Source organism: Macaca nemestrina, chromosome 2 (genome assembly GCF_043159975.1).
Source record: "Macaca nemestrina isolate mMacNem1 chromosome 2, mMacNem.hap1, whole genome shotgun sequence".
Lineage (NCBI taxonomy): Eukaryota > Metazoa > Chordata > Mammalia > Primates > Cercopithecidae > Macaca > Macaca nemestrina.
The window spans coordinates 156,355,946-156,382,318 of record NC_092126.1 but is presented as its reverse complement, the minus strand read 5'-3'; the positions used below and the strand labels follow the sequence as shown (position 1 = coordinate 156,382,318).

Here is a 26,373-nt window from a genome sequence, read left to right as displayed (position 1 = left end):
ATTTGTGTCCTGAAGTAAGCCTGAGGCCTAGGGCTCCGGGCTGAATGCCCGCCGCCATAAGCTGACGCTGATGCAGATGTGCAGGAGCTTGCAGGCAGCGCTGCCAGCCATAGCCGCTCCACCAATGTCCTGGGCCAGCAGGGGCCCATCTCTCAGCAGGGACTGAGGAATTGGTGTGATTGTGTGTGCACATGGGGCAAGGTGTTACAGAACTTAACCTTAATGTTTCTTTTTAAATCAGATAATATTTATTGGATATACTTTTTCTAATTATGAAAGAACACATGAACATTGTAGAAAATCTAAAACACACAAAAATAATACAAAGAAGAAAATAAGGCTGGGTGTGGTGGCTCTCATCTGTAATCCCAGCACTTTGGGAGACTGAGGCGGGTGGATCACTTGGGGTCAGGAGTTTGAGATGAGCCTGGCCAACATGGTGAAATCCTGTCTCTACTAAAAATACAAAAATTAGCTGGGCATGGTGGCAGACACCTGTAATCCCATCTACTAAGGAGGCAGAGGCAGGAGAATTGCTTGAACCCGGGAGGTGGAGGTTGCAGTGAGCTGAGATCGCACCACTGCACTCCAGCCTGGGCGACAAGAACAAAAATCTGTCTCAAAAAAAAAAGAAGAAAATAAAAACCACCCATAACCTGATAATTAAAAGATAATTACCATTAGTAGTTTGGGGATACATCGTTCACTTTTATATTCAAAATAGGATTCACAAGAACATTTTGTTTTCACTCAATATATTTCATAAGTATATTTCTGCATTGTTAAATATCCATTTGTAACCTGATTTTTAAACATGTTATTATTTATTTATTTTACTTTTTTTGAGATGGAGTCTCGCTCTGTCACCCAGGCTGGAATGCAGTGGCATGACCTTGGCTCACTGCAACCTTCATCTCCCGAGTTCAAGTGATTCTCCTGCCTCAGCCTCCCGAGTAGCTGGGATTACAGGCATACACCACCACACCCAGCTAATTTTTGTATTTTTAGTAAAGACAGGGTTTCACCATGTTGGCCAGACTGGTCTCTAACTCCTGACCTCAAGTGATCTGCCCGCCTCAGCCTCCCAAAGTGCTGGGATTACAGGTGCGAGCCACCTCTCCCGGCCAACATGTTATTATTTATTTATTTATGTTTAGAGTTGAGGTTTTGCTCCATTGTTCAGGTGCGATCATAGCTCACTGTAACCTCGAACTCCTGGGCTCAAGCGATCCTCCCACCTCAGCCTCATAGGTAGCAGGGACCAAAAACGTGCCACCACGCCTGACTAATTTTTTCATTTTTTTGTAGTGATGGGGTCTTGCTATGTTGCCCAGGCTGGTCTTGAACTCCTGGGCTCAAGTGATCCTCCTCCCTTGGCCTCCCAAAGTGCTCAGATTATAGCTGTGGGCCACTTTGCCCAGCTTGTAACCTGATTTTTTTTTTTTTTTTCTTGAGACAGAGTTTTGCTCTTGTTGCCCAGGCTGGAGTGCAATGGCGCCATCTTGGCTCACTGCAAACTCTGCCTCCCGAATTCAAGTGATTCTCCTGCCTCAGCCTCCTGAGTAGCTGAGATTATAGGCATGTGCCACCATGCCTGAATAATTTTGTATTTTTTTTAGTAGAGACAGGGTTTCTCCGTGTTGGTCAGTCTAATCTCGAACTCCCGACCTCAGGTGATTTGCCCGCCTCAGCCTCCCAAACTGCTGGGATTACAGGCGTGAGCCACTGTGCCCAGCCCTGATTTTTAACAACTACATAATATTTCATCATGTGGGTCATCAAATTTATTAAACTGGTTCCCTACTGTTGAATACTTAGGTTGTCTTCAGTTTTAATGCTGCGACAAATATCCTTATACATTTTCACAACTTCCTGGTTGTTTCCTTAGGATTAATTTCTGGAATAAAATTGGTAAGTCAAAATATGTATCAGGGCTGGGCATGGTGGCTCACGCCTGTAATCCCAGCACTTTGGGAGTTTGAGGTGGGCAGATCATGAGGTCCGGAGTTTGAGACCAGCCTGGCCAACATGGTGTAACCCCGTCTCTACTAAAAATACAAAAATTAGCCAGGTGTGGTGGTGGACGCCTGTAATCCTACCTACTTAGGAGGCTGAGGCAGGAGGATTGCTTGAACCTGGGAGGCAGAGGTTGCAGTGAGCTGAGATTGCACCACTGCACTCCAGCCTGCGGGACAGAGCAAGACTCCATCTCAGAAAAAAAAAAAAAAAGATGTATCAGTCAGCATCCCACACAGAAACAGAAGACACAATCAAATTAAGACAATCTAAGGAGAATCTGTTTATAAAGCAGCAGATTTATGAAGGTATGGGCTGGATACGGGTGAACCACCAAAGGATCTGTGGCTAGCAGCAGCTGAGTGCTTACCATCTCTAGGCACAGGGAGACCAGGGAAGGGATGAAGATGGGAGCCTGCAGGGAAAGTGGTGTAAAGAGGTGGCCAGATACTGGAGGAGACCGAGAGAATGAACACCGCATCCCCCACCAAATGTTCTGTCTTTCCCTTGTCAATTTGATAGGAAAAATTATAATGGCCTTGGATTCTAGTAAATTTTAACTCATATATGTACAAAATATATATGTACATTCATTATATATAGAAAAAAAATAGCGACCACTTATCACTCTTCTTTTTTATTTGAAGCACAGTGTAGTTAAGAGAACAGGCCTTGGAGTCAGGAAGGCTCCAGCGCTGTCATTTAACAGTGACACAATTTTTTGTGAGTAACTTACCCTAAGCCTCAGTTTCCCATCTAGGAATTGGAGATAATCATATACCCACCTCACAGGGTTGTGGGGTTCACACACCATCATATATTTCGAGCACTTAACTCAGTGCTTTTGGCACATTGTTAAGTGCTCTGTGAGTATTAGCTATTATTATTACTTTTCTATTTTTTTCTATTGAGTCTTTAATTTTTTCTTATCCCTGTACAAATCTGAAAAAGGGTACTAACTTTCCTCTGACATACATAGAAAACATTTTTCCAGTTTGTCAACTGCTTTTATTTTGATTATAATTTTTGGCGTAAAGAAATTAAATATTTTATGAGCTTAAAATTACTTTTTTTTTTTTTTCTTTGAGATGGAGTTTCACTCTAGTCACCCAGGCTGGAGTGCAATGGTGTGATCTTAGCTCACTGCAACCTCTGCCTCCCAAATTCAAGCAATTCTCCTACCTCAGCTTCCCAAGTAGCTGGGATTATAGGCACATGCCACCACACCCAGCAAATTTTGTATTTTTAGAAGAGATGGGGTTTCACCATGTTGGCCAGGCTGGTTTCAAACTCCCGACCTCAAGTAATCCACCCACCTCAGCCTCCCAAAGTGTTGGAATTACAGTTGTGAGCCACTGCACCCAGCAAAATTACTTCTTTTAAAATGTTTTTATGTGTTTTTCTTTACTTTATGATTAGAAAATACTTTCTGCCCTTGAGATACATGCACCTTTCTTCCTTCTATTCTTTTTTTAATGTAAATTCTTTTTTAAAAATTGTTTTTATTTTTTGGACACAGGGTCTCGCTCTTACCTCAGGCTGGAGTGCAGCAGCACAATCTTAGCTCACTGCAGCCTTGACCTCCTGAGCTCAATCGATCCTCCTGCTTCAGCCTCCCAAGTAGTTGGGACTACTGGTGTACCCCACCATGCCTGGTTAATTTTTCTGTTTTTTGATAGAGATGGGGTTTTGCCATGTTGCCCAGGCTGGTCTTGAACGCCTGGGCTCAAGCGATCCACCTGCCTCAGGCTCCCAAAGTGCTGGGATTACAGGTGTGAGCCACCACGCCTGGCCCCTTCTATTCTTTAGCTTAATTTTTTACATTTAAGTCCAATCTAGCTATAATTTATTTTTGTGTATGGTGTAAGATAAGGATCTAATTTATTTTCTCCACACAGATCATCTGTTGTCATGGCAGCATCCATTGATAAATCTGTCCTCTTATCATTTTAAATAAATGGTATTTTGTTGCTGTTGTTGTTTTCAGACAGAGTCTTACTCTTGCCCAGGCTGGAGTGCAGTGGTGTGATCTCTGCTTACTGCAATCTCTGCCTCTGAGGTTCAAGTGATCCTCCTGCCTCAGACTCCCTGGTAACTGGGATTACAGGCGTGCCACCACACCCAGCTAATTTTTGTAATTTTAGTAGAGATGGGTTTTACCGTGTTGCCCAGGCTGACCGAACTCCTGACCTCAAGTGATCCACCCACCTCAGCCTCCCAAGGTATTGTGATTACAGGTGTGAGCCACTGTGCTTGGCCAAGAAATGATTTAAAAGAAACTTTTACATTGTACCAGACAATTCTTGGGTCTTTGTCTGGCCTTTTCCTTTTGTTGAGACTGTTGAGCGTCAAGTGTGGGGTAAGCAGTCACACAGAGAGCCTTGGCCTCAGGACCCCAGTGAAGAGCCCTGAAGCCTTGATGAGCTCAATTTGTTGTCCTCCCCACTCCCCAGGGGATTCGTTTCCCTTTCTTTTTCTTTCAGTTCATGTCTCTTCCTCCCCCATTGGCTTCCCTAGGTCTCATAAGAATAAAAATAGCTCTCATTCATTCAATATGAGCCATGCGTAGGCCTTTGCCTCCATCGTCTCTAGTCCTCACCACAGCTGCACATGGCATGGCTGTGAGGTGGGGATACCAGTCGCCCTACTCAGGATGGGCAGGAGGCTAGGGAGGTACAGGGAGGAGGGCAGGAGGCAGAGGAGGTGCAGGGGGGGAGGGTGGGAGGCTGGGGAAGGGAAGGGAGAAGGGTGAGAGGCCAGGGAGTGGCAGGGAGGAGAGCTGCTTCAGTCCTGTTCCTCATTGCTCTTCTCCAGACTTGTCCACTTGACCACAGCCCTTACATTTCCTCAGGTCAGTCTCTTCTCCATACCACCTAACCATGATCTTGTGAAAAAACTAGAGTTTCCCATCTTCTTCTCAAACAGACTAGCGAAGAAACCCCTTCTCAAACCCCAGTGCTCACAGGTTAAAGGCTAAACTTCTTAGCATGGCAGAAAATGCTCTTGACATTCCGGCCCCAGCCTTCCCCAGCCTCTTCTCCTTCCCTGCTCCAGCATGCATCTGATTAGCTCATCATCAGCTTGTTCTCTTCCTTGCTTGGCAGAGTTGAACTGAGGTATGGGGAAGTGGGGTGCTTTGCCCAAGGGCACATGGTTTGGATGTAATGGAGCTGGATCTAGAGTCAGTGTCTTCTCACTGACAACAGCCTGGCCTATTCCCTAAGCCTATGATGCACTTCTTCCTCTTGTCCCATCTGCTTGGGAAGCTCTTCTCCATCCCGATGTCCTAGTGGAGGTGTATTTACCTTCAGCACCTAGCTCAAGAGGGCTAGCTTCAAGAGGCTTTTGCCAGCTCTCCCCAGTGATCAGGACCACTGCACGTGGTCATGCTGGTGGTGCCCTGTCCAGGGCTCCTGACCGAGCATGGGAGTTGGAGCTGAAGTCCAGCATACGCCCTGCCCATCAGGCCATGGGCTGGGTGGGAGGAGCACCTTTTTCTAATTCATCTGCCCAGAGGGGACATCTCCATGTACTGGCAGTGGCCCTGAAATCAGGCTAGTCACTCACCCCTGCTTCTGTTTTCTCGCAGCACCTTGATGGCACGTGATTAGGACATGACAGAGGAAAGAAAGTGGCTAAGGTGGCAGGCTGACAGCAAATAGGCTGGTCTAGGAGGCAGCCCAGGGGACAGTGGCGTGCCCCACCCCACTATTCTCTTCTGCTCTTGTACACCAGAGTCACAGGCTTCTAGGGGTTCTTGGGGAGAAGGAGGTGGATCACCTCTTGGGGGTTGGAGGAACACAAAGGAACCTTGAGAGGCCTGCCTGGGTCGGGAGTCCTGCAGAGTCCAGAGTGACTGTACCAAGTGCTATCCTAACATGGCTATTAGGGACATTGAACTGCGTGCAGCAGTAGCAGGGACTGTTGAAAACTATGCTGCAAACAGGTCAATCTCAGATCAAATACCCTTTTAATAATTGTGACATCAGTTCATGTATTCAACACTAGGTATGTGCCTAGCACTATGTTAGGGGTTGTGGGTTCTTATTTAACCTCCACTGAAAAATGTTTAAGTATATATTCTTACTTCCATTTAGCTGATAAGCAAACCTGAGGCTTAGGGAGTTTGAATTTACAGCCCAGCAAGTCAATGTAACAATCAGGATTCAAACCCAAGTTGTTACACTCCAAAGCCTCTCTGCTCTGTCATGTCACCTCTCAGCACAGTGATTTTACTAGAGACTAGCACTAATGTCATATTCTGTATGGTACTTATCACCATTTTTCCATAGAATTTTTTTGTTTTTGAGACAAAGTCTCACTCTATTGCCCAAGCTGGAGTGCAATGGCGCGATCTTGGCTCACTGCAACCTCCGCCTCCCAGGTTCAAGTGATTCTCCTGCCTCAGCCTCCCGAGTAGCTGGGATTACAGGGGTGCGCCACTATGCCCAGCTAATTTTTGTATTTTTAGTGGAGACAGAGTTTCACCATGTTGGCCAGGCTGGTCTCGATCTCCTGACCTCGTAATCTGCCCGTCTTGGCCACCGAAAGTGCTGGGATTGCAGGCGTGAGCCACCATGCCTGGCTCCAGAGAATTTTGAGTTAGCTCATTTGAACTTCACAACCACTCTGTGAGCTCAGCCAGGTGGCAGTTATTCTCTTTGCTTGACAGATGGTGAGCCGGGCCAAGGGAGGTTCAGACCTTTGCCCAAGGCCACACAGCTTGTGTGTGACAGAGCCGAATCTGGAGTTGGTGTCCCTGAGCACTGATGCCCTGGGCCTAGCTTCTTGCCAAGGGAGCACATTGATGGCACATGTGAGACAGGAAACCAGTCCATTCTGTTACTAGGACTTTGTCATACATCCCATTTCTAGTGTGTTGGGCCTCAGGTAGAGCTGATGCCTTCCTTCTCCATCTGTAGTGATGGTCCCCAGCCCCAGTGGGAAAAACAGCTGGTGGAGTTTCTGCTTGGTGGATAATGAACAGTGTGACCTTGAGTGGGTTGCTTTTCTAATGTTGGCTTCAGTCTCTTCGTCTGCAAAATGAGACCTGGGAATAATAGATTGAAATGTTTCCAGCTTGAAAATATTATGATTCTATGACATTTCAAGTGAAAAGAGCGACCTCAACAAAGCAGGGAAAAAGACATGGAATGCGAATTGCTGCTCCACCAGCTAGCATCAAGCGAAGTTACAGCCTGATCAGTTAATTCATGCACAATTATTAATGATTAGGAGCAGTCTGTCAGGTTACCTACTCATTCGAGACTGTCCCCACTGTCCCCTCCAGCCCTTTCATTTTCTAAGCTCCTTAAGGAAATTGTCTTGCATGCAGTTTTAATTTTCCTAGTGAGTGAGCAAATTAAAGTGTTCTGCAAGAAACACTTTAATCTTTGGGGTTGGCAAGTCCTAGATACCCCACTCAGATGGGCTCACAGGCCTGTGTGATAAAAGGGGACTTTATTGGCTGAAGAACGGGGGTCCAGGAATGGGCTTCCTGCTCCAGCACTCAGCGTGCCGCCCTCCACGTGCCGCCCTCCACGTGCTGGAGCCTGCCCTGCCCCATCAGTCGTGCTCGGCTTTCCCTTGCTGGCTTCGTTCTCAGGCAGGCTGGTCCTGGGTGCTGGCTTGGAGAGCCCCAGTAGCTGCACACTGTCGTCCTATCACTCAGCACCCTGCAGAAAGGGAGATCTGCCTTCCCATCACTTCAGGAACAGTCTCTGGATGATCTCGCTGAGTCCGGAGCTTGGGGATGGAATTTGACTATCCACGCCCATGTTGAGCTGTCCCTGAAGCCAGGGGACATTCCAAACCAAAAAGAGAGGAGGAGTGTCCCCCAGAGTAGAATTGAGGTGCTATTAACAGAAAGCATGAGACAACAGTACTGCACTTGAGTAGGGAACACTCATAAAGTGCCTATATGTCATTTTCACTTGGATTTCTTTTTTTTTTTTTTTGAGATGGAGTCTTGCTCTGTCGCCCAGGCTGGAGTGCAGTGGCGCAATCTCGGCTCACTGCAAGCTCCGCCTCCTGGGTTCACACCATTCTCCTGCCTCAGCCTCCTGAGTAGCTGGGACTACAGGTGCCCGCCACCACACCCGGCTAATTTTTGTATTTTTTAGTAGAGAGGGGGTTTCACCGTGTTAACCAGGATGGTCTCGATCTCCTGACCTCGTGATCTGCCTGCCTCGGCCTCCCAAAGTGCTGGGATTACAGGCGTGAGCCACCGCACGCGGCCCACTTGGATTTTTTTTTAACCTCACAGCAACCTGATGAAATCTGTAAAAGTAGGCATGATTATATCACTGTTTTACAGCTAGAGAAGCCGGCTTAGAGAGATTTAAAAGTGGCTCTAAATGACACAGTGGCAGAACTAAATCTCAAATCTGAGTTCTACTTGAAGACCTGCTGCTCCCCTCAATACAAAGTCCTTCATTAGGCTACTTTAATTATCATTGCTGTAATCAATTTTGGAGAAAGCAGACCAACGGAGCAGCTGTCTGCTGGGACCTGGAAGTGGTTCCTGTACAGCAAAGCCTTGTCGTGATTGTGTCTGCTGTAGAATGATTTGACCTTCTGGGTCATTGCCCACACATCAGGCGTGTCCATATCCTTAGGATGGGCTGATAGCTGTGGAGCCTGTGAACAGAGCAACAAAGAGAGCACTTTTACTTAGCCACCAAAACAAAAGCCTTGTCATTCTTGTTCTATGCTAGTAATAAATATCAACATATAAAAATTTAAAACTGCAACTAAAAGAAGAAAATAAAAATCACCTATGATCCAGTCATTCAGAGTCAGTGAATGTTAACGTTTTGGACTATCTCTTTCTGGACTTTTTTTTTTTTTTTTTTTTTTTTTTTGAGACAATCTCACTCTTTGTCCAGGCTGGAGTGCAGTGGTGTGATCTCGGCTCACTGCAACCTCCGCTGCATGGGTTCAAGCGATTCTGTCTCCTGAGTGGCTGGGATTACAGTCATGTGTCCCTACGCTCAGCTAATTTTTTTTTTTTTTTTTTTTTTTTTTTTTTGAGATGGAGTCTTGCCCTGTCGCCCAGGCTGGAGTGCACTGGTGCAGTCTTGGCTCACTGCAACCTCTGTCTCCCAGGTTCAAGCAATTCTCCTGTCTCTACCTCCTGAGAGCTGGGGCTGCAGGCATGTGCCACCACCCCCGGCTAATTTTTGTATTTTTAGTAGAGCCGGGGTTTCGCCATGTTGGCCAGGCTGGTCTTGAACTCCAAACCTCAGGAGATCCACCTGCCTCGGTCTACCAAAGTGCTGGGATTACAGGCATGAGCCATTGTGCCTAGCTCTTTCTGGACTTTTTTTTTTTCCTTTGTAGGCCATATATAAAATACTTTTACAAAAAAATGGACAATAGTGGACACTGTGGTGTACACATCTTGCTGTTTCACTTAGAAACCTCTTTCCAAGCCAGCACACACAGCTCTGCAGCCTGTTCAAGGCTGCCATGGTCTCCCAATATAAGGCAGGTCTGTCATTTCTTTGGGCAGTCCCCTGCAGTGTGGGTGCTGGACCCCAGTCTTCTGTTACATGGACTGTGCCATGATGGGGATCTATGAAGCCACATGACTGTGAGCATCCCTAATCGTCTCCTTAGGGTACCTTTCCAGAAGTGAGATTATAGGTTCAGAATATTTGTCTTTAAAGCTTCTCGTTCCTATGACTCAGTAGCCCTCCAGAAATGTGACCTGCTTTCCTTCCCATCTTGCACCCTTCCAATACTAGGCATGAATGACCTTGAATGTATACATATACTTGTCAGGTTGGTAGTCCAAAGACTGGCATTTTGCAGTTTACTTTATATTTCTTTGATGACTATTGAGGTCGACTATCAAAAAGTAGTTTGAAGCCAGGGGACAATTTTCAGTGACTTGACATTAACCTAAAGGGACATTTAAGGTGATCTTTCAAGGACTCTGGCCCTTTTGCCTGTTCATTGATATTTCAGCCTGTGCTGAAGTTCATCCCTGGGGTTATGGCTGCCCTGAGAGACAGAAGAAACGTCCAGTGTGACCTTGATAAGTTGGGGAAAGAAACCTATACAGAACTGTGATGAAATATAGGAGGAAAAAATGATCTATTTAGGGAACAAAGCCAGCACCATAATGAGTTTAAAAGAAAGGGGACAAATAAGGCCTGGGGGACCCAGGCCTGGTGCTTCATCAGGGTGAACTGGAGCTGCATTTGAGCCAGCACTGACCCATCACAGGGGGCGTGGGAGAGCTGACCTTACCAGCTGTGATAAATGACAGTAGTGCCACCGGAGTGGAGAAACCCCTTTACATTTTGCATCAGTTAGTCTCAAGTTAGTGAATCTTGTTCAGTTTTCAATAGTTCATTCAGCAAATGTTTATTGTGTACCCCCTGTGCTGATTTTGTAACACTCTTAAAACTGTGGTGAGGCTGGGCACAGTGGCTCACGCCCATAATCCCAACACTTTGGGAGGCCAAGGCGGGTGGATCACCTGAGGTCAGGGGTTCGAGACCAGCCTGACCAATATGGTGAAACCCCGTCTCTACTAAAAATACAAAAATTAGCCAGATGTGGTTGCAGGTGCTTTAATCCCAGCTACTTGGGAGGCTAAGGCAGGAGAATCACTTGAACCCAGGAGGCGGAGGTTGCAGTGAGCTGAGATCGTTCCATTGCACTCCAGCCTGGGCGACAAACCGAGACCCTATCTCAAAACAAACAAACAAACAAACATACAAAAAAACCACTGTGGTGAATCCAGAGTTTTCATAAGGGAAGGATGAAAATAGGAAGGTTGAGAATAAAGAATAATTACAGTTGCTTAGCCCCAAGAAAAGAGGCTAGGTTTGGGGGCAACTAAGAGACTATGTACATTGTTTCCTGTGAAGGCGATGCTAGCAGGTGCTGCTCACTTAACAGATGAAACAGAGATGGACTTGAGTTGTAAAGGAACCATCACAGCTGGGTTTAGGTAAATGGGGGTGTAGGGGTAAGTCAATAACACAGAAATGCCTCTCTAAAGAGACCCAGCCATATTCTTGAAGATAATTGCCAGCTCATCTTCTCTAGACTCACCGATGTCTGCCAGAGGGCTGAGGCCTCATCAGGTAACCTCCTGTGGTCCCTTCCCATGTTAGGACCCTGACCCTAACCACGGATACACCTGCCGTGAGCTGGGCTGTGTGGATGCTGAGAGGAGCAGAGAACATGGAGGGTGACAGAAGGAAAGTGTGCCTTCTGTGGGGTGGGTGTTTTGCATTCCTGATGCCACTTCATCTTTGTAACAACCAGAGGTATTAGCCTCACATCATGGAGGGGTGGGTGTGCGGCACACGGAGGCAAGTGTCCACCCAGAATTCCATCCCATGCCTGCAGAACCCTGAAGCTTGGCCTGGGGCTCTTAACGCCAACCACTCTTGTGAGTCAAGCCCAGCTTTAAGGAGGCTGGCTGTGGCCACAAAGATGCGGGCAGACTGGGAAGAGGTCATGATTCTGCTTGTCAGCTTGCTCCTGTCTAGCATCCCAAGCCAAGCCTGGGTGCTGGACTAAATGACCAGGATGTGTCAAAAGACACTGGCTTTAACCACACAAGAGTCTAAGAGTCTTACAACTTTACAACTGTGACAAGTCTAATATCACAACTTAGAGCAAGTATCCTCCCCTCCTGTGCTCCCTCATCTGGAAAAGGCGAGAGATGGGCCCTTTGCTCTTGCAGGGCCTCTGTCTACCTGTAAAATCCCCAAGTCTGGGATTTGGAGACCCAACTGTTCTGAGGGCTCTGGGGAACATGTGGTTTCTGTGTAGAGCCACCAGGGGGGGCTGTGACTTCACAGTGCCATTCCCAGCAGTTCCAGGAGGGTCAGGAGCCCAGGAGCCTAAGGTTATCCTGCAGTCAATCCAGGAGGTGCTCCAGGGCTCTCCTGTGCAGTGAGGGAGACAGCCCCAGGTGACTTCCGAGCTGCAGCTTAGACACTCGTGGCTTCCCATGCTCTCAGGCCCAGCCCGAGCCTCTCCCTGGAGGGCCTGAGTCTTGGACGACCTTTCTCATCCTTCAGTGCCCCAGCTCTTCCTGACGACAGGGACAAATCCATGGAACCAGCCCTTAGACTTCCACGTGTCTCCAGTGTGTCTCCCGGGCGACTCTGCTTGCTTACACCTGTGTCCAGGTGTGGGGCTCTGGAGGTACACCTTGGTCCCAGACATGCTTTTGGGGTTTGGCTACAAACTAAAAGGCCTTCATGGAGGAACCTCTCTCCTGAGCCTAAAGTGGATGGAGTAGGAAGGTATTCCCTGGAGCGCTCAGCTGGTCAGACCCTCCCTCTGGAATCACAGCTGTCCCTGGCAGCAGGGCTGAGGGTGCGGGTGTCAAGGACTTGCCCTGGGTCACTGAGGGCGGGCTGGGAGGGCAGGGAGCCCTGTCGTTGTCCCCTCTCTCCTCCCTCTCCTCTTGCCTATCCCCTCTCTTTACTCTCCTCATCTCCATCTCCCTCCTTTTCCTGCTCAGCTTCACTTCTTTGTTTCTCTTCTTCCATTGTCGATTTGATCCTTTTTCACCTCCAAAGTGCCTGCTGAGGCTTCCTCTCCCCTCTCAACACAAGGAGTTCCTGGAAGCCTGATCTGTATTCCTTGGACACGTGAGTGGGAAAAGCACCTTCCTCCCTGTCTCTCAAGACTGTCTTACCTGCTTCAGGGTGGTGTGGCTCCTTCCTGCCACAGGGCTCTGCGCTCTCAGCCAGGATAGCCTGCCCTGTCCCTTGCCATATTTCTGTTCCCCTCTTGACAGCTCAAGCGTATTCACTGGCTTGTAGTGAAAGTCAGTGTCTCAGGACGGGTGCAGGGGCTCACTCCTGTAAGCCCAGTACTTTGGGACGCCAAGGCAGGCGGATCACGAGGTCAAGAGATCAGGACCAGCCTGACCAACATGGTGAAACTCCGTCTCTACTAAAAGTACAAAAAATTAGCTGGGCATGGTGGCGTGTGCCTGTAGTCCCAGCTACTCAGGAGGGTGAGGCAGGAGAATTGCTTGAACCCAGGAGGTGGGGGTTGCAGTGAGCCAAGATCGTGGCACTGCAGTCCAGCCTGGGTGACAGAGCAAGACTCCATCTCAAAAAAAAAAAAAAAAAGAAAGTCTCTCTCACATGTGCACACTCTCTCTGTTACTCCTTATTTAAAAAAAAATTTCAATTTACAGAAAAGTTGCAAGAATAATTCCATCCACCCCTTGCTCAGATTCCCCCATTATTAACGCTTTGCTGCATTTGCTTTGTCACTGTATATGTGTGCATGTATGCATATGGAGACGCAGATCTGTACTTCTTGCTGAACCATTTGATGGTAAGTTGCAGTTACTCCTTTGCTCCAAATACTTCAGTGTGCATTTCTTAGGAACAAAGCATTCTGCCAAAAACCACAGCAGGATGATCAAAATCAGGAAATTAACACTGATATAATATGCTTCTGTAATTACAAACTTTATTCAAACTTTGCCAGTTTTCCCAATAGTGTCTTTTATAGCAAAAGAAAAAAAGAGCAGAATTTCATAGTCCACTGTCTGGTCCAGAATCATGTACTGCATTTAGTCAGCATGTCTCTTTTGTCTCTTTTATTCTGGAAAACCCTCTAGTCTTTCTTTGTCTTTCATGACCTTGACATTGTTGGAGTATAGGCCAGTTATTTTGTAGATTGCCCCTCAATTTTAGTTTGTCTCAAATTTTCCCATGGTCAGATTCGGGCTCTGCATTTTTGGCAGGCATATTGTGGACGTGATGCTGTATCTTCTTTTTTATTTTTATTATTTTTTTTTTAAAAGAAGTCTCGCTGTGTCGCCCAGGCTGGAGTGCAGTGGCACCATCTGGGCTCACTGCAAGCTCCGCCTCCCGGGTTCACACCATTCTCCTGCCTCAGCCTCCCGAGTATCTGGGACTACAGGCGCCCACCACCTTGCCCGGCTTGATTTTTGTATTCTTTTGAGTAGAGACGGGGTTTCACCGTGTTAGCCAGGATGATCTCAGTCTCCTGACCTCGTGATCCGCCCGTCTCAGCCTCCCAAAGTGCTGGGATTACAGGCTTGAGCCACCGCGCCCGGCCGATGCTGTATCTTCTTAGTGAATCGTAAGAAGTTAACTGAGTGTTTACTCTGTGGACTGGCTCTGCTCTTGGGTAAAGCCTGGCTTCTTCACTCTTTATTCTCAACTCACATTTGGATCCAGTCTTACGGGCTCTCTCCTGGGACCCCTGCTTTCACATTGCTGGTGTTTGCCCTGCAGCTGCCCACACAGACGCCCCTTACCCCACTGGTTCCTAGTGTGTGCTCCCATCAGGCCTCCCAGTAATTCTGCTTCTATTTTAAGAGACATTTGTAATATTAAGATCATATTTACACTTGTCAACAGATGACCAATCCCCTCCTGCCCTACCCTTTTTCCTGGATTTTCTTTGACTTAAAACTCAAGTGCTTAGGCTTTAGTTACATTCAGTATAAAAAATGAAAAATAAAAACTCAAGTGTTTATGCTGCTCCTCATTCTGTGGAGAACACTTCTACTTTTCCTGTTACGATTTTACCAGGTAATAACTCCTTTAATAATAATAATGGCAGGCAGATGGCCAGGCGCGGTGGCTTATGCCTATAATCCCAGCACTTTGGAGGGCGAAGGTGGGCGGATCCACCTGAAGTCAGGAGTTTGAGAACAGCCTGGCCAACATGGCAAAACCCCGTCTCTACTAAAAATACAAATTTTTCTTTTTTCTTTCTCTTTTTTTTTTTTTTTTTTTTTTTGAGACAGAGTCTCACTCTGTCACCCAGGCTGGAGTGCAGTGGTGCAATCTCGGCTCACTGGAACCTCTGCCTCCCAGGTTCAAGTGATTCTCGTGCCTCAGCCTCCCGAGCAGCTGGGATTACAGGCACCTACCACCACACCTGGCTGATTTTTGTATTTTTAGTAGAGACGGGGTTTCACTGTGTTGGCGGGGTTTCACTGTGTTGGCCAGGCTGGTCTTGAACTCCTGACCCCAGGTGATCCACCCCCTTGGCCTCCCAAAGTGCTGGGATTACAGGCATGAGCCACCATGCCCAGCCATAATATAAAAATTAGCCAGGCATGGTGGTGGGTGCCTGTAATCCCAGCTTCTCTAGAGGCTGAGGCAGGAGAATTGCTTGAACCTGGAAGGTGGAGGTTGCAGTGAGCCAAGATCACACCACTGCATTCCAGCCTGGGCAACAGAGCGAGACTCTGTCTCAAATAATAATAATAATAAAAGCAGGAGGAGGCGGAGGACCCCCCACAGTTAACTGAGTGTTTACTCTGTGGACTGTGCACAGGGTCACCTCACTGAACCCTGACCACAGCTCTGTGTGGCAGGTACCACTGTTATTTTACGCTTAAGGAAAGGGAGACATGTGGAGGTTAAGCAACATGTCCAAGATCATACAGCTGATAAGCGGTGGAACTGAGACCACACAGTAAAAAGAAAAGGAATAATTTTAGATCTTGAGCACTGGTAAGAAAGTGGAAAAGGACTGCTGATTCCAAGTGCTAGTGAGCAAGTGTTTACTGATTTGTCAAGTCACTGGAGTGAGAGGCTGGAAAAAAGCGAGGAGCTCTGGAGAAGATGTAAATTTGGGAGACTTTAGCATAGAGAAAATAGATGCAGCCTGTGGAATAAGCACTGACCAAGGAAGAAGTGTGGAAATGATGAGTCAGAGGCTGACCCTGGAAGGGACTGCATTTTGAGAGGCAGGAGAGGAATTCATAGAGAGAGTAAAGAAGTCTGTATAGTGACAGGTGGGCCTCCTTTTTTTTTTTTTTTTTTGAGATGGAGTCTCGCTCTATCGCCCAGGCTGGAGTGCAGTGGCCAGATCTCAGCTCACTGCAAGCTCCGCCTCCCGGGTTTACGCCATTCTCCTGCCTCAGCCTCCCGAGTAGCTGGGACTACAGGCGCCCCCCACCTCGCCCGGCTAGTTTTTTGTATTTTTTTTTTTTTAGTAGAGACGGGGTTTCACCATGTTAGCCAGGATGGTCTCGATCTCCTGACCTCGTGATCCGCCCGTCTCGGCCTCCCAAAGTGCTGGGATTACAGGCTTGAGCCACCGCGCCCGGCCGACAGGTGGGCCTCTTACTCCCTGGAGGCACAGGCCCTGGTGTTTAGGAGGCAGAAAAGTTCAACAAACACACATTGCTCTCCTTTCTACTCTGGACCAGGCACTATGTTAGGTGCTGGGAATGTAGGGATGAAGAAAATCACTTTGCTTGGCAACAAGAATTTGTAATCTAGTGAATCCTGTTTTATTCTTATTTAAGACAGTAGAGTTGTTTGTAATGCCATTGTGTTACATAAGACACATTTATCAGAACTATATCCAAAGCTTAAAATACCAGCGATATCAAGAACCTTAGAAATCATATATACCATCATCTTCATTCCACATAAAAACTGAAGCCCAGGCCAGGTGCGGTGGCTCATGCCTGTAATCCTGGAACTTTGGCAGGCCAAGGCAGGAAGATCGCTTGAGCCCAGGAGTTCAAGACCAGCCTGGGCAACACAGGGAGACCCCATCTCTACAAATAATTTTAAAGAATTAGCCAGGTGTCAGGTGCGGTGGCTCATGCCTGTAATCCCAGCACTCTGGGAGGCCTTGGTGGGTGGATCACGAGGTCAGGAGTTTGAGACCAGCCTGGCCAACATGGTGAAACCCCGTCTCTACTAAAAATAGCTGGGCGTGGTGGTGCATGCCTATAGTCCCAGCTACTCGGGAGGCTGAGGCAGGAGAATTGCTTGAACCTGGGAGACAGAGGTTGCAGTTGAGCCAAGATCGTGCCACTACACTCTAGCCTGGGTGACAGAGCAAGACACCATCTCAAAAAAAAAAAAAAAAATTAGCTAAGTGTGGTGGTGTGTGCCAGTAAGTCCCAGCTACTCAGGAGGCTGAGGCAGGAGAATTGCTTGAGCTCAGGAGTTCGAGACCAGCTTGCACAGCGTAAAGATACCCTATCTCTACAAATAATAAAAAAAATTAGCTGGGTGTGGTGGCACATGCCTGTGGTCCCAGCTGCTTGGGAGGCTGAGGTAGGAGGATCACTTGAGCCTCGGAGTTTGAGGCTGCAGTGAGCTGTCATGGCACCACTGCACTCCAGCCTGGGTGACAGAGGGAGACCCCGTCTCAAAAACAAAACAAAATATCAGTGATACAACCACTGCATGCACAGATAAGTTAGTGGCTGAGTCCCAGATCATGTTGCTGACAGTGTGACCAATGATGCATCTCTGAAGAGGCTGTACACAGTTTAGGGAGTTCTGTTGGTGCCCTCTGGAGATGTTGGTGCTCTCTCTCTGACTTTTGGAAAGTCAGCACCAAATTGAGTAGAGGGATTGTTTTAGTCAATTTGCCCTCCCAGGACCTCCCTACCCTGTGGGATTCTGCTGATGGGTGTGTCACCATCCACCATATTCCTGCCATATCCTAGGCTTCATTGAATCCATCAGCTATTTTAAGTGCGTCTTGAAGGTTTCCAATATGCCTTTCCTCTGAACTTCACCATCTTTACTAATGGCTTGGCTACTCCGGCAGCTTCTTCCTGTTGGCCCTCCAGCTCACACATCTGATTACTTCTCCTTCAGAGTCATCTCTTAAATCTGCTCTTTTCTCATCATTTCCAGTGTTGTCACTGCCATGCATCTCTCCTGAACCACTGCAGCAACTCCCTGACTCTTCTGTAAACTTTCATTCATCTACTCCTTCACCTAATCTTGTAAATTGCTGTCAGATTAATCTTCCAATAATGAAATATGCTTGTAAGGGATTTATGTTGTATTTCCTAGGCACCCATCTGACTCCTATTCTGTTATCCAGTATTCCTATCAAGTAATCATCCAACCCATTTCAGTTATGTTTTCATGCATTATATTTTAATTTTGAATAGATCTGGCTATTATAAAGTTGTTACATTGAAGCAAAATATTTTTATTCTTCTATATACTTCTTTTATGGGTGTGGTTTCCTCCTGAATCTTTCTGAAGATATTAACAAGAAACTTTTCTGAATTCTCTTTGGTTAACTAGACTGACTCTTCCTAGAGGTCAGTTGCTTTACGGTCTCACCCTCATGCTTCTTCATCAGGCTGGCTTTCTTAAAATATCTTGGGAACCTTGGTTGTTCTTTCTTTCTTATTTATTTATTTATTTATCTGTAGTGACCTCACTACAGAGCATGACATCAGGTGGAAGAGGGGGAGGATCTGCTACTCAAAAAGTCTAATTAACAGAAGTAGACTGGATAGAATATTCTAATTGTTGATGTAAATACTATAGTGAGCTTTCAGTTGTCACTAGGATTGTTCAGCTTCTAAGTCATACTTTTTATGACAGGGAATCAGTTTTTCTTTTTGAAGTAATCCTTCTCAGAGCTCTCTCTCTGTGTTCTAATTTGAACCAATTGCTTTCCAGACTTACTGCACAGTTTCCATCCTGAGATATATTTTCATTACATTCCTCTCCTGTTTCTTGATTTCCCATGTCTTCTTTTTTGGGTTTCTTAGAGAACTTACTTAGATCTCTTGGAATCTGTAGATAATAACACTTTTAAATCTTTGCATGTATGAGAATGTCTTTATTTTGCAGTCACACTTGAGTAGTTGTTTAGTTGGGTATAAAATTTCAGGTTCAAAATAAACATCCCTCAGATTTTTCAATGCATTTTAAAATTCTTCCTCTTGGCTGCTGATATTAATTAGAAGCTTCATGATAATTTGATAATCTGTTTCTTATTCCTTTACAGATAACCTGTTCTTTCTCTGAGAGCTGTTAAGATTTTCTCTTGCTCCTTAGAATTCTAAAATGACATGAGAATGAGGCTAGGTGTGAGCCTTTTATCATTCACCCTGATGATATAGCCTTTCAATGCGAAGATTCATGTTGCCAGCTCTGGAAATTTTTTTTCTTTGTTTCTCTCCATTATTCTCCATTTTATTGCTTCTGTCTTTCTGGAAATCATATTAGCTAGGTATTGGATCTCCTACATTGGTTGTCTGTATCTTTTAACTCTTCTCTATTGTCTTTTCCCTTTTGCCCTAGAGGCTTTTCCTTGACTTTTTTTTTTTTTTTTCCAGCCATTAAAAATTTGAATTTTCAATCTGCTGAATTTTTAAATTTCAACAATCAACTTTCAATATCCAAGAAATTTTTCTTTTTTAAAGATTACTTGATTTTCTTAGTGGCCTCTTGTTTTAGGGATGCAATAGTTTTGAATCTTTCTGAGGATACTAATTAGATTTTTTGAAATTACCTTCTGTTCTCTGAATTTCCTTTGTTCTGCATCCTTGCTCCCACAGTTGTGCCTCTTCCTAACTCTGGGTAAGAAAGCCTGCCCTCCCCTGCTGTTTTTTCCTATGTTTATGTTGGCTGAGGGGTTATCTGTTCCTATAATCTCAAATGCTTTCCATGTTCCCAGAAATTTCTCTAAAATGTTTTTACCTTCATTTTGACCGTTAAAATTTTTCTTTTGTCGTTTGATAAAAATTTTGGAGGAGGCAGTAAATGAATACCCTTAGTTCACTATCTTAAAGTGTTCCCACCACTCCCTGTCTAAAGAGTATTTTAAAACTACGATATTTATTATTTTGAAACAAAATGGCAGCCAATGAAAGTTGCTTTCTAGATATAGCTTCTGATATTTTGAATGAATTTCCAAAAAACTTGTTCCGTAACTTTCATACATAGTTATTCGGAAGAGGCCTAGGGTTCATTGAAAAGCCAGAAAACAATCTGATCTCCAGGAAGTCTCCTAACTTCTCTGCTTCAAAATGTAATTCCCAAGAATGGCAGGGAGAATAAAATCCCCTCTCCCACTGCCAACAGTGACCCTGAACATTCTGGGAGGCCCTGGAAACCTCCGGGCTCAGCCCCTGGCCTCTCTCTGGCTCTCCCTACATCTTTTTCATTTCCTGTCTGGGCCTAAATTACAGAAAAAGAGCACAGTTTAGGAACAATGGTCATAATCGAGGGGTCTCACTTCTGTGATGAGAGGGCTGTCAGACCTCCTTCGGGAACTCCACCAAGAAGACTCTCATAACGACTCACTAGAAAAGGAGTAGGGGGACATTTCCTAGTGGGTTGTTGTGGGATCTTCTTGGTGAAATCCCTGGATGAGGACAAGCGAGCACATTACAAACACAGTGGAGAATATATACCTCAAACTACTCATGGCTCTTTTGGAGGGATGCAATATACAAAACTTTCTACATTCCTGTGTTCATTGAGTTTTGGTGATAAATTTGTATTATTTTATCATGATAAAGGAAACAGTGACTAGCCTTGTCCCTGTGTCCCTCCACAGTCTGCTCCCCTGGCCTCACCTCTTGGTCATGACCTGATGACTTCTGCCCTGTCAGTGTATTGTGGTTCTTTTATGCCATCTGCCCAGTAAATATTGAGTAAACCAATAAATGATGAAACAAGTGAATGAACTTTTCATCTCTGTCCTTAGATTATGTTTTTCCTGACTTAACTGAGAAGGCAGGTTCCATTGAAGACACCAGCCAGGCTCAAGAGCTGCCAAACCTCCCCTCTCCCTTGCCCAAGATGAATCTGGTTGAGCCTCCCTGGCATATGCCTCCCGGAGAGGAGGAAGAAGAGGAAGAAGAGGAAGAGGAAGAGGAGGAGAGGGAGAAGGAAGAGGTAGAGAAACAAGAAGAGGAAGAAGAGGAGGAGCTGCTCCCTGTGAATGGATCCCAAGAAGAAGCCAAGCCTCAGGTCCGTGACTTTTCTCTCACCAGCAGCAGCCAGACCCCAGGGGTCACCAAAAGCAAGCATGAAGACTCTGGGGACCAGGCCTCATCAGGTGTGGAGGTAGAGAGCAGCATGGGGCCCAGCTTGCTGCTGCCTTCAGTCACCCCAACTACAGTGACTCTGGGGGACCAGGACTCCACCAGCCAGGAGGCGGAGGCCACAGTCCTGCCAGCTGCAGGGCTTGGGGTAGAGTTCGAGGCTCCTCAGGAAGCAAGCGAGGAAGTCACTGTGGGAGCAGCTGGTTTGTCTGGCCAGCAGGAGGAGGTGCCGGCCTCGCCTTCATTCCCTCAAACCACAGCTCCCGGTGGGGCCGAGCACCCAGATGAAGATCCCCTTGGCTCTAGAACCTCAGCCTCTTTCCCACTGGCCCCTGGAGACGTGAAACTGACACCTTCCTCTGCTACCTTGGGGCAAGAAGATCTCAACCAGCAGCTCCTAGAAGGGCAGGCAGCTGAAGCTCAATCCAGAATACCCTGGGATTCTACGCAGGTAAAGTGAGGGGCATGCGGGCCACCACCCCGCACCTTCTTCACGGAGCCTGGCCATCCCCAGGGCTGGTGTGGCATGGGGGCAGGATCTGCCAGGTTGAGGAGGGAGGCCCTTTCCATGGCATGTAGATCCCCATGGAACTTGTGGGGATGCAAACCTCAGGGCCAACAATGGGTGTTCTCCCCACACTTCTCTACAAAGGCCTTCGGAGAAGCTTGGTGGCCTGGCCTGGGTTTCATTTGTTCAGGTGTTACCACTACCACCCTTAGACTTCTTTTGTTTTTTTTTTTCCAAGATGGAGTCTCACTCTGTCGCCCAGGCTGGAGTGCAGTGGCCACGATCTCGGTTCACTGCATCCTCCACCTCCCAGGTTCAAGCAATTCTCGTAACTCAGCCTCTTGAGTAGCTGGGATTACAGGCGTGTGCCACCATGCCTGGCTAATTTTTGTATTTTTAGTGGAGACGAGGTTTCACCATGTTGGCTAGGCTGGTCGGGAACTCCTGACTTCAAGTGATCCACCCGCTTTGGCCTCCCAAAGTGCGGGGATTACAGACATTAGCTACTGCGCCCAGCCCACCCTTAGACTTCTGCACTGATTCTACCAGCAGCTAGAGCTAGTGGCTGACCTGTGCTTTCCCCATCCCATCTCACCACCCTCCTTCTCCCCACCGACACCCACGTGCACAGCAGGCACAAGTCAGTGTTCACACCCACTGACACCGCAAGGAAAGGAAAGGAGCCCCAGAATATTAACGATAAACTTGCCCTTGAAAGCCAGCATGTGGGGCAAGCTCTCTGCAGCCTGGCCCCTTTGATATAGCCCCCTTTTTCCTGGGAATAATGCCTGGCCTCCTGCTCTCACTCAACACATTCCCTGCTTGGTCCCCAAAGACATTCGAGTTTGTACTCCTCGGCATGGTGCCTCACAGAGGCTGTCAGCAGCCCCTCGCTGTAATACGCCTCTGCTGGCCTCCACCTTCCAGCTTCCCAGAGGGCCTCCGACCGGGGCTCTTTCCCCCGTGCCTTTCCTATGCCTTCGTAACTGTCGCCCTGCTTTCTGTCTCCTCACACAGGTGATCTGCAAGGACTGGAGCAATCTGGCTGGGAAAAACTACATCATTCTGAACATGACAGAGAACATAGACTGTGTGAGTGCCCAGCCAGGCTCCGAACCGCAGGGAAAGGCTGCAGGCAGTGGGCAGGGTGGGGGGTCCCAAGGCTGTGGGGACAAGCAGTGCACGGGAGGAGGCTTAGTTCTTCAGTTGGTGGCCCAGGGATATACCAGCAGCCACCAACATTACACACAGAGAGCTTTTGTATTTTAAAATTTCCGAAGGCTCTTTGGTTCTTGCCTCCCTCTCTTTTTAATTTAAACGAATACTTTGTTCATGTGTGCACTATCTTATTTCTCCAGTGATATTGAAACCTTTCTGTCTTTTTTAGAGTTGTTTTCTTCCTGTATAGGTTGCTTTTCTCCGTTTTGGGTCTCAGCCTTTTCATATATATACATGCTCTCCACACATGTCTGGTGGAGTTTGTTCACAGCTTTCTCTATCAAAAAACTGGCTGGAAGCTTTGAGCATGGTGCTAGGGTTTGTCAGCTACGGCTTCTCATGAGTGGTCTGGCTAGGCCGTATCACTTAGAAATTTGTAATGGCAGCATTGTTAGGGCCTTCCTCCTGAGGTGATTAGAGTCTTTGAAAAGGGAACTTCTGTTCTGTTGGAAGTATAACAAGTTGGTTGTCAGTGTTCTGGGAGCCAGGGTGGAGAGAGAGGGCTGGGTGTTTCAGTATTATAAATATGTATCCATAAATATCAATATTCATGTTCTGTCTCTTCCTGTTTGCAGCGTGACCTTTTCCCTCCCCAAAACACACACTTGTGTCTGATGCTCTCTGGGTCAGAGACCCTCTGTTTTATCCTTTTTAAAGAATAAACTTCCAGTCTTCTGCCAGGGAGAAGGGACATTTCTTGGCTGTGCAGCATTGCAGGAAGAACTAGGGACCCAGCCGTTTCTTAAGCAAACTTTTGACCAGTTTATATTTTTAGTAGCATTTTCATCCCCTCTTCCAAAGGTAACCAGGGCCCCTATTCCAGGGCATCTGGGGAGTGTCAATCAGTATGCATCTGACTGCTTCTCAGCTTTCCTCATTTTGGCTTAGGGTTTGGCTCTTTAGAGTTTGCTAAATTAGGAAATTCTAACTCACCCATCTGCTTCCAGTGTCTAGATTTTGTTGCTCTTGTCTCCTCTTCTGTTTTACTTTGTCTCTGTGGTTTTAGGCCTTAAATTCTTTACTCTTGTTAGTGGGCCTGGGCAAGACTGAAGGGACATACATGCATTTAATCCAAAAGTCCCCAGCAAGGTTGGTTTCCCCCACCATGACTATACTGATGGATCTTCACCTAAGTGATGTGTGTTTTCATCCATTGCAGTTATTATTTTTACTGATGCTCAATACCTCATCTTTGGTCAGGGAAAGCCTCTTTGAGTTGACCTCTGAGTCCTTTTGACCAATCTATTAAGTGTCTGATTGCCTCCTTGCTTTCTGGAATAATAAGACATTCCAGGCTCATCTTCCTCCCCAGACATGGAGCCCTCTCATTCCCTTCATTGGGAAATGGTACGTACATAAAGACCACAGTATGGGTACTTGGGACCCTTGGGCATATTGTGCGTATTTGAACAATATAGCCTAAAGTTCATATCTTTTTTCCAATCAATACATAGATATTAAGATGCTTTTATTCTGTTTTCCCTGTTTTTGTCTTCTGTGCTATTCTATTATGTGACTCAGTCATTATTTTTTATGGTAGATTTTTTTTTATTGTAGTAAAAAACATAAAATTTCCCATTTCACCCTTTGTAAGTATAAGTTCAGTTGTGTTAAGTATATGTACATTGTTGTGGAACCGAGCCCCAGAACTTTTTCATTTTCAAAGCTGAAACTCTGTACCCATTAAATGACTATCTGTTCCCCAGCCCCAGCACCCACCATTCTCCTTTTGGTTTCTATGAATGGGACTACTCTGGATACCTAATAGAAGTGGAATCAGACAGCATTTGTCATTTTACATCTGGCTCATTTCACTCAGCATAATGTCATCAGGGTACATCCATTTGGTAGCATGTGGCAGAATTTTCTTCTTAAGGCTGAAAAATATTCCATTGTATGTATATGCCACGTTATTTATCCACACAGCTGTCCACGGACACTTGAGTTGCTTCCCTCTTTTGGCTGTTGTGAATAGTGCTGCTGGGAATGTGCTGTGCAAATATCTCTTCAAGACTCTGTTTTTAATTCTTTTGTGTATATACTCAGAAGTGGGGTTGGTGGATCATGTGGTAATTCTATTTTTAATTTTTTTGAGGACTCTCCATACTGCTTTTTGCTATGACTATACCATTTTACATTTTCACCAGCACTAGGGTTCCAGTGTTTCCACATCCTCATAAACACTTGTTCTTTTCTGGTTTTTTTTGTTTGTTTGTTTTGTTTTGAGACGGAGTCTTGCTCTGTCGCCCAGTCTGGAGTGCAGTGGTGCGATCTCGGCTTACTGCAACCTCCACCTCCTGGGTTCACGCCATTCTCCTGCCTCAGCCTCCTGAGTAGCTGGGACTACAGGCGCCCACCACCTCGCCCAGCTAATTTTTTTGTAGTTTTAGTAGAGATGGGGTTTCACCGTGTTAGCCAGGATGGTCTCAGTCTCCTGACCTTGTGATCCTCCCGCCTCAGCCTCCCAAAGTGCTGGGATTACAGGCGTGAGCCACCGTGCCCAGCCCTTTTCTGTTGTTTTAAACAGTGGCCATCCTGAGGGAAATGAGGTATTTGGTTGGTGCAAAAGTAATTGCTCTTTTTACCATTGAAAGTAATGACAAAACCTGCAATTACCTTTGCACCAACCTAAATGGTATCTCATTGTGGTTTTGATTTGCATTTTCCCTGATGATTGGTGATGTTGAGCATTAGTCATTATTATTAACAGTCAATGCTTACTATATTTTATCAACATATTTGTTAGTTTCTTTGCCAGATTCATCACTTGTTAGAATTTTTTCAAACCATTTGAGAAAAAGTTGAAGACATTATTTCCTTTTGTCCCTACCCCCAAATACATTAGTTTGTATTTCCTCAGAACAAGAATATTTTTTTTTTTTTTTTTTTTTTTTTTTTTTGAGACGGAGTCTCGCTGTGTCTCCCAGGCTGGAGTGCAGTGGCGTGATCTCGGCTCACTGCAAGCTCCGCCTCCCGGGTTCACGCCATTCTCCCGCCTCAGCCTCCCAAGTAGCTGAGACTACAGGCGCCCGCCACCACGCCCGGCTAGTTTTTTGTATTTTTAGTAGAGATGGGGTTTCACCATGTTAGCCAGGATAGTCTCGATCTCCTGACCTCGTGATCCACCCGCCTCGGCCTCCCAAAGTGCTGGGATTACAGGCTTGAGCCACCGCGCCCGGCCAGAACAAGAATATTTTAGATAACCACAATGCAATGGTCAAAATCAGGAGTTAGCACTGCTACAAAACTATTATCTGATCACCTACCTTATTTCTATTTCACCATGTTTCCAATAATGTCCTTTATATTTTTTTCCCTCCCAGTCCGGGATAGAATCCATGGTCATGCATTGCATTAATTGTCTTGTCTCTTTAGTCTCCTTTAATCTGGAATAGTTCCTCAGCCTTTCTTTGCATTTAATTACCTTGACTTGTTTGAAAAATGATAGGAATAAATGTGCATTAAAAACGATGGGCTATACAGAGAGTACATATTCAGAAACAGACAGGGAGAAAAGTGCTGGCAGTCTCTTGGGGAAAGTTTTACACGTTAGAACTACAGGAGTTCCAGGAGTTCGGCCCTCAAGATCTAGAGAAAGTGATGCAAACTCAGTGGCTTCTATTTTACCTAGATGTCACAGGTAACACAGAAGAAACTGGAAAGAAGTCTAATAAGGAAACCTATGAGAGGAGGCAGAAAGATAAAGTAGTAAATCCAGAGGTGGTGTTTTTGAGTTCTAGAAGGCAAAAGAAATCCTTACTGTAGAGATGCAAGGATCTGAGCCTTTGAGGCCCAGAGAGGTACTTTTTTTTTTTTT

The 26,373-nt window shown here is 46.2% G+C and overlaps 1 protein-coding gene across 1 annotated transcript in view; it reads left to right on the top strand.

The window, feature by feature from the left end:
• Positions 1-26,373, top strand: part of LOC105477811 (podocalyxin like 2) — a 43,632-nt gene that overhangs the window by 10,860 nt on the left and 6,399 nt on the right. The window contains exons 3-4 of the mRNA XM_071092310.1: positions 20,491-21,281; positions 22,356-22,430. Coding sequence (XP_070948411.1) covers positions 20,491-21,281; positions 22,356-22,430 — 866 coding nt within the window. The remainder of the gene's footprint in view (positions 1-20,490; positions 21,282-22,355; positions 22,431-26,373) is intronic.